This window comes from Gracilinanus agilis, chromosome 1 (assembly GCF_016433145.1).
Source record: "Gracilinanus agilis isolate LMUSP501 chromosome 1, AgileGrace, whole genome shotgun sequence".
Lineage (NCBI taxonomy): Eukaryota > Metazoa > Chordata > Mammalia > Didelphimorphia > Didelphidae > Gracilinanus > Gracilinanus agilis.
In genome coordinates this window covers 246394826-246405762 of record NC_058130.1, presented here as the reverse complement: position 1 = coordinate 246405762, position 10937 = coordinate 246394826, and the positions used below count along the sequence as shown (strand labels likewise).

Sequence of the window (10937 nt, the reverse complement as noted above, 5' to 3'; positions counted from 1 at the left end):
ATTCTTAACATTTTTATGTGACATGTCCTCCTTTGGAAGTCTCTTGAAGCTTAGAGACCTGTATTCAGAATATTTTTAAGTGCACAAAATGAAATATTTAATATTACAAATGGAATCAGTTATAAATAAATGCAGTGTGTGTGTATATGTGTGTGTGTGTTCCAAAACCAAGTTCACAGACCCAAGAACCTCATTTTTAAGTATAAAATATCCTTGGTGTTGGAGTGACATTGCTCAGGAATAATATTTTGATTGAGAAAAATTGGTTATGTACTATAAAATATCAGACATATTGAAAATCAAGGTTATTTGAGTTGCTGGCTGAGATTCAATTCCAATTCATGGCAAACAAAGAGAAAACATTTTAGCCCACCTCCCTGAGGAATCACTTCAGCTTTCTTTCCACACCTCCTCCATACCATTTTGACCGAAGGAGGATTTCTTAATAGAATCCCAAGGATTTTGGACTTTTCATGTCTCTATAAGAATTGTATCTGGGTAACAAGGTCAGTTGATGGCAACACCTGCACTGGGGACCAAGGACAGATTGGATATAGATCAAGGTTAAATCTATATCATGTCTAAAGAGAACTTATATACTCTTGTGTGCTAAATTAAGGTGGAAAAGGGAGTTTTCATTATTAATTTAAAATTTATGATTAATTGAAATTGAAACCTATAATTCTGATTGATAGGTTGGTTGAGACACTCTTACCATGCTAAGGTATTAGAACATCTTGCCAATAATTTTATGTGGGGTAGGTCACTTGACTGATCATTCAATTAACCTCACTTTCAAGTTGATAGCTCCTTGGGGACAAGACACATTGCTTTTCTATATACCTTTGGATTCCCCAGACTCCCATGCCCAATGAATTAAGCAAAGTTGGCCCTCTCTCTCTATTAACTTAAAATGCCTTCTCTAGTAACTTTTTATAACATTGTGTTTTATAAAGCTTCATTCCCTTCATTCAACAGGTGCCCCAGATTAAAGCAGTATCATTTTCTCCTCACAGCTGTATTGAATTTTACTTCCTCTTTTTTCCTTCATAAATTGCTTAGTGCTCTCTACAGTGGTTACGTCAGAGAGATTTTTTTTCGTTTCTTGTTTTTGTTTTTCTCCAAGAATATTTTGTTAAATTTCCCACCAATTACACATAGAAACAATTTTTAACATTTGTTTTCTGAAATTTTAAGATCCAAATTTTCTCCCTCTCTCCCTTCTTTCCCCTTCCTGAGACAGTAAGCAATTTTATATAGCTATTCATGTGCTATCATGCAATATATATTTCCATATTTGTCATGTTGTGAAAGACACATCACACACATGAGAGACAACTTACAAAGAAAATAAGTCAAAAAATGATGTGCTTAGATATGCATTCAGACTCCATCACTTCTTTCTCTGCCAGTATATAGTATTTTTCATCATGAGAATTTTGGAGTTGTCTTGGATCCTTGTGTTGCTAATATTAGCACTCACAGTTGATCATCATATCATATTGCTATTACTATGCACAATATTCTTTTGGTTCTTCTCACATCACTTTGCACCAGTTCACATAAGTCTTTCCAGGTTTTTCTGTTCATCATTTCTTATGGCACAATAGTATTTCATTACAATCATATTCAACATATTCAGTCATTCCTCAATTGATGGACATCCCTTCCGTTTCCAATTTTTTGCCCCTACAAAAAGAGCTGTTACAAATATTTTTGTACAAATGGGTGTTTTTCTTGTTTTCTTTTATTGCTTTGTATACAGTCCTGGTAGTGGACTGGATCAAAGAACATGTACAGTTTTATAGCCCTTTGAACTATTTTCCAAATTTATTTTATTTTATTTTGGACTATATTCCAAATTGCTTTCCAGAATGTTTGGGTCGGTTCACAACTCCACCAGCAGTGCATTAATGTTCCAATTTTCCCACATCCCCTCAAATATTTATAATTTATAATTTTTCTTTTCTGTTATATTAACTAATCTGATAGGTGAAGTAGTACTGCAGGGCTATTTTAATGTGCATTTCTCTAATCAATTGTGATTTAGAACATTTTTTCATAAGATTATAGATGGTTTTTATTTTTTATCTGAAAACTGACTATTCATATCCTTTGGCCATTTATCAATTGGGAATAAGTTGTATTCTTATAAATATGGCTCAGTTCTCTATATATTTGAGAAATAAATACTTTGACTTGCTGTATACTTGCTGTAACCCCTTCCCACCCCCAGTTTGTTGTTTCCCTTTCAGTCTTGATTGCATTGGTTTTATTTGTGCAAAAACACTTTACATTTGATGTAATAATATTACACATTTTGCACACGGAGAGGTTTGAATGTTCCTGTGCTCCACGAGTTATTTGTGGAAGAGACATTGCCTCTTTCACAGGCATATCACAATTTCCTGATTGTGTCCCTTAATGTTTCATCAACCAGGACCCCACTGGATAAATTTCATGGAGAATCTGAGAGAACAACACAACGTTGCTATAAGCTCCTTAGAAACTCATCTCACTCCTATGCTTTTCTACAAATGTCCATACACCACAACCTTTTTCCCTGTTATACTAGTGGCATGTGACAGTCCTGAGGAGAGTCCGTAGTATATTTCCTCTTTGCCTCAGAATATGGAATCTATTAGATACAAAGCTGGTCAAAGAAATCTATAGCAGGATAATTAATAGTATCCTAATATTCCTGTATCAAAGACTTCTTTGGCAGGCTGAATGAATCCTTTGGATTTCTCTTAAATGCATAAGTGAAAATACATGAGATTATGAAGGAAATCAATTTCATGGAAATTTAGTTATCGACATATTCCAATTCAACCTAACCAAAACCCAAATTCATTGTTGCCCCTTTCCCTAAATTGCCTATGCCAATTTCTCCCTCACTTCTCCCAAGACTGATTCATTTATGTGGCTTGACTTGCACAATATTCCTTATTTTGGTAGCCATCATCTGTGCTACACTAATCTCCAACATTATACTTTTATCTTCTCAAATCTGGACTGTTCCTAATTGGCCTTCCTGATACCAGCATCTACTTTTTCCAAATTGTAATTCAAATGGCTGCTAAAATAAAAAAAATAGTAACAATAATGATAATAATAATTCTAATGAATAGAAATCTGAATGTGCCACTTCTCTATTCTAAAGCATCTCAGTTCCCTTTTGCTGTTATAATAAAATACAAAAAAATATTTAGTCTGGAGTTCCAATATCCAGTTCCTTCTTGCCTCTGATACTCATCTTGACCAAAAAAAATTAAAATAAAGTCACAAATAAATAAGGTTCAAATTGTTCAATTGTTAGCCAAACAAGGGAGATTGTTTAATGATAGGGTGTTAATTAAATCACATTTGATTACAGCAGATGAAGAAATTTGCCTTCAAAAATAAATTTAAGATTCTTTTGCCTATCTATTTAGTAAAAATGTTTTGTTTGTAAATTGATATCAGTATTTGGCAGTACTTATCTACATGAGCAGACATTTTCAAAAATGAAATATGCAAAATCTTGTTACGGATCAGCATCAACAGATGAATATTTGCAAAAAATTTCGATAATTTTCAGTTGTTTTTCCAGTCATGTCTGACACTTAGTGTTTTCAGTGTTGGTAATAGGGAACACTAATGCTGAACCCCAGCTAAGGAAAATGTTATTCTCCCCCTCCCCTCCCAATCCCATTATTCTCATTGGTAGTCTTGTGTTATAAAAATTGATCCCAATTATTATTACTACAGTGTTTTTGAATGTCATCAATAAAAATTTGTGGAAATTTGTTTTCTTTCTTATTATATAAGTACCTACATCATGCCCTCAGTTTCATTTTGTTGCCCCACAAAGCCTAAAATATTTATTATCTATCCAATTACAGAAAAAGTTTGCCAACTCCTACTCTACCTTGAATTTGTTGGACACCTTAGTACTCATGGATTCAATTATTGCACTCTCTTACAAATGTCCATATTCTTTAATATGAATCTTACAAAGAATTTTGTGGCTTGAAGTCTATAAAATTGAATAAATTGAAGTCTATTAGTAGACTATAGCTGACCAGAGTGACTTCATATTTGACCACAGATTGACCCAACTATGTACCAGAATTGACCTCCTATGTACTATATAGCCAACACTGGTTGACTAAGCAAGGAATGCAGTGCTCTACTGATCATAATCAGTTGAGCAAATTTCAACTTTTCTATGCATGCAAGGTCAGCAAACTTTTTAAGTGAAAATGCCTTTGTGTTAGATAAGCAGGGATATAGGGGTGAAACTCTTGACCACTGGCTAATTGATTGCCCCTAAGGATCCCTCCCACTGAGGACTTGTGAATTTGCCCAGAAACGACAATCAGATATAAGGGCAGAGACCCAGATATTTGGACTCTCAATCAGTGTAAATATTCTTCTGTACCCATGAACTACTGTTTGTGTGACCATGGGACTGCAGAGATGGACAACCTGTGAGTAATAACTCCCCGATTCATTCTTTGAATGCTTATATTCCTTCTCAATTCCTCACTCATGATTTTCTCACAACCTGGGCAATTATGCCATTGGCATGTGAAAAAAATTAGGAAATTTTTTGCATTATCTATACTTTCCTAGAGCATCTTGATATCAAAATTATTGAGACAGGGCCAATAAGACCTTAATTTCTGCAATGCTTTGGATAATTTTCCATCTCTGTAGTTCTTTATCTTATCTTATTTATAATGATATGATTTTTCTCCTTAGAATTTTGTAATATCAAGCACTATTCTTGTTGAGTGAGTTCTGAGGAAAGTAAATAGATCCATATTGTTTACTATAGATGATATACATGCATACACATTTACACATACTGGCAATAATAAGTAAGGCTTTTATCCTCTTGTTAGGATTACATTGTAATAGAGATTTATTTCCCCTCCCCTATGGAATCTGGTTAGCATTTCACATGTAAAATTTCAGAGAAAAAAATTCCATAAGTTTCTCCATAAATTCTTTGATTCATCACTTCAGACAACAATCAAAGGGCATTCTCCTCCCATTTGCCAGAGAATTGGTAAGTACCTCATAAGTGCTAATTTTCCTTTGATTTTTGCTTTCACCCCTAAAACCAGCTAAGATCTCTCCTTTTCCCAATAATTTAATGGTTAGTTATTCATTTAGGCCTAGATGGTCCCATAGCACCGGGAATAATAGGTTGAGTTGTATTATAAGCTCCACAATTGCCAACACTGCCTCCCCTATGTCCTTTTTGGTTAACCTAGAGTAAATCAGGCACCATTTCTTTCTCATCTCTCTTAGACAATTATTGTATTCAAAGAAACCAAAATGTAGATCTAGGTCTTAGATTCTTCTTAGTCCCTCATGATGATTCTGTTGTATTATTTCTACTCAATGGTATCTCTTTCTTCTGTTCCTTCCTTTCCACTCTCACTGTCAACACCTTAGTTCAGGTTTCTATCACCTTTCACTCAGGCTAGCCCAAGAGCATTCCAATTGTTCTCCTTGCTACCAATATTCTCTCCCTTCATTCTACTTCATTCTTCACAAGATTGCCAAAATAATTTTCCTTGATCATAGCCCTGACTGTGTCACTCCCTTCCTCAGAAACTTTCAGGGTTTAACTTATTGCCTTCAGGATAAAATAGAAACTCCTTTTCATAACATTTAAGGTCCTCTACAAATTGACTATAACCTCTTTTTTGTCTTTGCATGCATGCATACCTCTTTGCATGCATGAAGGCTATCTGGTCATGCCTGAAGTATATTTTCTTTTTGTCTTTCTATGTTGACTCCTCTTCCAAGTGCCTTCTCTTCATCAACTCAAAATGAGGTCTTCATCATCTTTTATCAGAACACATTATCTGCATTTTTCCTTTTTCTTCCCCCAAAACTACCTTCCAGTATATATGTCAACCTTATATTAGACTGTAAACTCTCTGAAGGTATGAGTTGTGTCATTTAAATGATCTAATAGAAAATATAAATTTACATTAACTCTGTTATATATTTGTTATAAGTCAATATGCAACATGAATTCTTTTCTATCTGAGTTTTTTACTTTAGGGGTTACTGAATTTGTCAATTTTTACATACAAATTTTTATTTCTATTTGTAAGAAAAATTTTCAGCTCAAGACAAAAAGTTCTTAAAATGCATTTAATTAAAATAACAATGGAATTAATATACACATTGTGAAAAATAAAATTTATAAATAATAAATACTATGACCAGAAATACACAATAAATATATAAATATTTGTTTCAAAATATTCAAATTCTTTAGCTGCTGGCTTTTGATAATAGAAATAGCACTCTTTTTCAACAGTTGACTGCTGCTGAACTTTGGAAAATAAGCTAAAATGTTCTGAGAGTTCACTTCTTCTTAGTTCCTGAATTTTCTTGTGAGTTTGTTCATGAACAGAAAGATTCTTCTGATTTCTACTCGGATGATCTCCCAGGCACAGCGGCTATACTCTTTACCCTGCAGATATTGGCTAATTCCTTGGAAATAGCTCTTCAATGCAAGCTTGGAGTTCTCAGTTCCCAAGGAAGACTTTTTCCATTCTATATCCTGCCCAAGACACCTCTCCAGCTGTTCCAGCTGTTGATCTAGTCCAATGAGCAGTTGCATGACCTGGGTCTGATTCCAAGTGGCAGGAGTGGCATTTTGACTGAAGAGAGCAAAGATCAGCTGAACCATCTCAAGAACAATGACTGTGGCATTTTCCTTCTGGAGTTGGCTTTCATCCAGGGCTTCCTTTGGGAAGTTGAAGTTGATCCTGTCGTTCAGACATGACACCAGGGAAAATGTGCTCATTTGGTTAAGAAGTGAGAAGTCTTCCTGGAGTCCCTGAGTCAGGTCACAGCCCAGGGAGCAGAGGATGCTGGAGCAGAGCAGGACCAGGGTAATAGGCACCAACCTCCAGGAGGTCATGGTGATGCTGAGGATAGTTTGGGGTTGGCTGAGCTGGGAGATCAATGAAAGTTTGGAAGACTAATGAGCTGTTGTCTCAGCTTCTTGGAGTATCTTGCTTCTACAATGCTTTCTCTTAAATAGTTTGAAAGTGATTTTCTTTACCTAATTTGGGATTTTCCTGAACTTTCTATTTTCTTTTCTCATTTCTTACATTGACCTAAGAAGATGCTATTAAAATCCATCCTTTGTTCTATCTGTAGAAATATAACTAAATTTATTCCTAAAGAGAGTTTTTCAGATAAACTTTGCTGAGGGATCCTCTTTAATCTTTGTCCCCCAACACATTACCTTATGTTATACTTTTTAGTCAGTTGCCATAGCCTATTAATTTTGTCCTTTAAGTACCTCTTGAATCTATCCATCTCAATTGCCACCATCTGCATTCAGCCCCCTTATCATCTCTTCTTCTCCTATGGGTTCTACAACACTGATCTTCCAGTTTTTCCCCCTCTAATCTTTTTTTTTCCTTTTCAACGTCACTTCCAACTATAAAGAAATAAAGTTTTGAGCCATAAATTCTGAACTGAAACTGACTTTTTTTGTGGGTAAATATAGTCAGTGGCCTCAGCTCATCCAGTCTGTGTTGAAAGAAATCTTTTGAATGTTCACAGTTCTTTTTTATAGGCTTTTAACAGTTAATAAAAGATCAGTGATTAACAAAACCAAATGTTCAAAATAGGTTAGCTAATAGTTGATAAATTCTAGTACAAGGTCAAAGCTTTATATTGATCTTGTAACAAATACCCTCAGTCAGTGACAAAGAAAATCAGAATTGTCTTTCTAAGTAACAGAATTTGAGGATCTCGTTACTGACCTAAATTCCTATCAAAGTAAATACTAGTAATAAATTCCTTCTTCTGCAACTGACTTTGTTTCTGTTATCTTTTATCCAGAATCAAGATTCAGTCAAGCTGTATATCTAAAATTCTAGTTCTGACACCAGGAACTCTTAAGCTAAGCCTACTCCTCATCTATCACTGCTTATACACATTTAATTAGCAACTGGGACTAATCTTTGTAACATCATAGTTACTGATACTACCTAAAGGATCATTAAAGATGAATATGGGTTTATAATAAATGATAAAAATCAATAAACACAATTTTATTTTTTCACTGCATCATCTTATATCCCTTGCCCCCTTAGTATGGATGTACCTAAGGGCTCTGTCCTAGACTAACTTTTCTTCTTTCTCTTCATTCTCTCCTGTTGAGATCATATTAACTCTGATGGGTTCAAATTGCATCTTTAGACATATGGCTTCCAAATCAGGTATTGTTAAATGTCTGCCAACTGTCACCTGTATAACCTAGAAGTCCAGTGAAACTTACTTGTCCTTCCCCACCCTCAACCTACCACTACTTTCCTTTTTCTGTTGACAACAGTCATTGGTTAATATGCATTTAGTAAGCACCTACTATGTTTCAGACACTGTTTTAAGTGCTGGGGATATATAGAGAAAAAAGAAAGATCAGCTCTACCCTGAAGAAGCTTAGAGTCTATTGGGGAAAGACAACACACAAAAAGTGGCACTGTAGAGAAGTCAGAGAAGTTCTAAGCAAGTGCATCTAGATAAGAAATTCCTCCCTTTCCCCCCCCCCCACTCCACTTCTTTCCCATAATCCATCATTTCCCAAGTCTTAACTGTTCTACATTCACAACATTTCTCACAGCTCTCCCTTTATAAACTCTTTTACACTTTATTTAAATTTATTCATTTGCTCTTCAAGTTTAAGGCTTTATGACCTCTCAATTATACTCCTGTAACTGTCTTCCAATTCTTCCTATGTTTTAGTCTCTCTATTCTCTATTCCACTTGCCATGCCACTAAACTTTTTCTTTCTAGATCTGACCATAATTAATCTTCAGTGCCTTTCCATTCTCTACAGGATAAAATATAAACTAAGTTAGAATAGCATTTAAATTCTTCTAGATTTGGATTCCTATCTATCTTTTCCACTTTTATTGCATATTATTTCACTACATGGATTCTATGTTCCAGTCTTTTTAGTGACTCAATCTACTTCTATCTCTTTGAAAGATCTGTCTCCCATTGTTGAAATGGGCTCAGAATCCCTACTTTCTTTTAAGTTTTAGGAAGGAGCCATCTCTTTTTGGAAACTTTTCCTTATGTTCCTAGATTTTAGGCTTTCCCTTCTCAATTTTCCTTGTACTATATTATGTGTGTTCATGTTAGAGCCCATCCCCAGAAGAATGCAAATTTCTTGAGGGCAGGGACTATTTCATTTCTATCCCTGGCACAGTGTCTTGTATCAAAATATTTCTTAAGTTGAGTTGAATGATAATGATAATAACTAATGCTGAAACAATGTTATGAGATTTGTAATGGAATTTTCAACCTTGTAGGGTAAGTAATGCAAGTAATAATCTGGATTTTACAGTGGAAAAACCAAGGTCTGGATAGATTTCTTGCTTACTTCTAAACTCTACAGTTAATTTGTTATACATTCTTCATTTCAGTTATATTTGACTACTTTTTCTCTGGTCTCATTATACCATCTCCATTATATAATGCCTATTCTGAAATGTCACTTCCATATAGCTGTCTATTCATATCTTATGTTTTTCTTTCCATACTTAGTCCAAGTACATTCTTCCCCATGACTCCTTTACTGATTCCCCTAGCTACAAATAATCTTTCAGACCACTTTGTCTGAACTCAAATGAACTTAATGTCTAACTTGTGTTACAGATATCAATGTACATATTTCATTCCTTTACTAGTCAATGAATTCACAGAATCCAAAATTTTGGTTATTTCAATTAGCCAAGAACAATTTTTAATGATCAACTAGGCTTAATTTGTGCTTTATTTACATGAAGTAGTTACATATTGTTTTATGTTCCATAGATTTCCTTTTGAGACTTAATTAACACATGGATATTAGGAATTGTCTAAGCTTCGTGGTATCTACACATATAGCCTATCTCGGTCTTTTAGAATGTATTTTAAAATCTCTCTCTCTCTCTCTGTGTCTCTGTCTCTGTCTCTCTCTCTCTCTCTCTCTCTCTCTTTCTCTCTCTCTCTCTCTCCCCATGCACACATACCTACACACCCACCCACCTCAAAGTTTATCTGTTCTTATTTTATTTAGTTCCTAACTGAGCCCACTTGCCTTATTTTTGCCCGAGTTTGGAATTTCAAAAGGAGAATCCTCGAGGTGGCAGAAATTCACTGGGGAGAAATTTAGGGTCCTCGTTGTTATAGAGACCATAATTAAATTTGCCTGAATCTCCAAGGGGATCAACTATGGTATAAGAGCCCCAGAGATATTTGGCATAGGGAAACCTATGAAATTTTGGCCACACCTCCTGTTGGAGTTCCTATGTATTTTGGTGATACCTAAAGAAAAATTGGGTTCTTGTGCATTACTGCAGAGACCTAGAGGAATTTTGCTATATTAAAATTCCCCTGTGAGTGTGGCTTCAAAGTGTGTGTGGGAATGTGCTTAGTGGAAGAGGGAGAGGGTAAGTGTTCCAACCCTCCCTAACCTCAAGTAGGTTTTCAAATATTAAGCCAAGTCAGTTTGGTTTTTCGCATGAGGGTGATAGAGTGATTTATAGTTGGTCTCAGGTCCTAAATCCTTCAAAGAGAACTCTATGTAGGTTTGAGGAACTAATTTTTCAGTTATACAAGCTTTCCTTCTTGAAAGAGGAAGCTTGGTTTTCTTTTCTTTTTAAGAAATTATTCGAAGATTAACCAGTTCTGCACATATGGGTCCAGAGCAGAGGGATCTTTTTAGCAGGAAAGGGAGAAGGTAAAGTATAATCATGCCCCTTTCCCCGCTCCAGTGCTGGTTTGTTGTAGCATTTGGCACTCAACTTAGTTGATCATTTCCTTGAGCTACTTTGGAGTGAGGGAGAGAATGAGATTCAGAGCCTTCTTGGAGTTAGTGGACTAGCGCAGCTATACAAGTATCCAGTCAATTTCCTTTG

The 10937-nt window shown here is 35.2% G+C and overlaps 1 protein-coding gene across 1 annotated transcript; it reads right to left on the bottom strand.

The window, feature by feature from the left end:
• Positions 1 to 6385: 6385 nt before the first annotated feature.
• On the bottom strand, positions 6386 to 6937 carry LOC123231254 (interferon alpha-16-like). Its single transcript, XM_044657508.1, has one exon. It carries the CDS (start codon positions 6935 to 6937, stop codon positions 6386 to 6388), a length of 552 nt encoding a protein of 183 aa, XP_044513443.1.
• Between the last annotated feature and the right edge of the window lie 4000 nt (positions 6938 to 10937).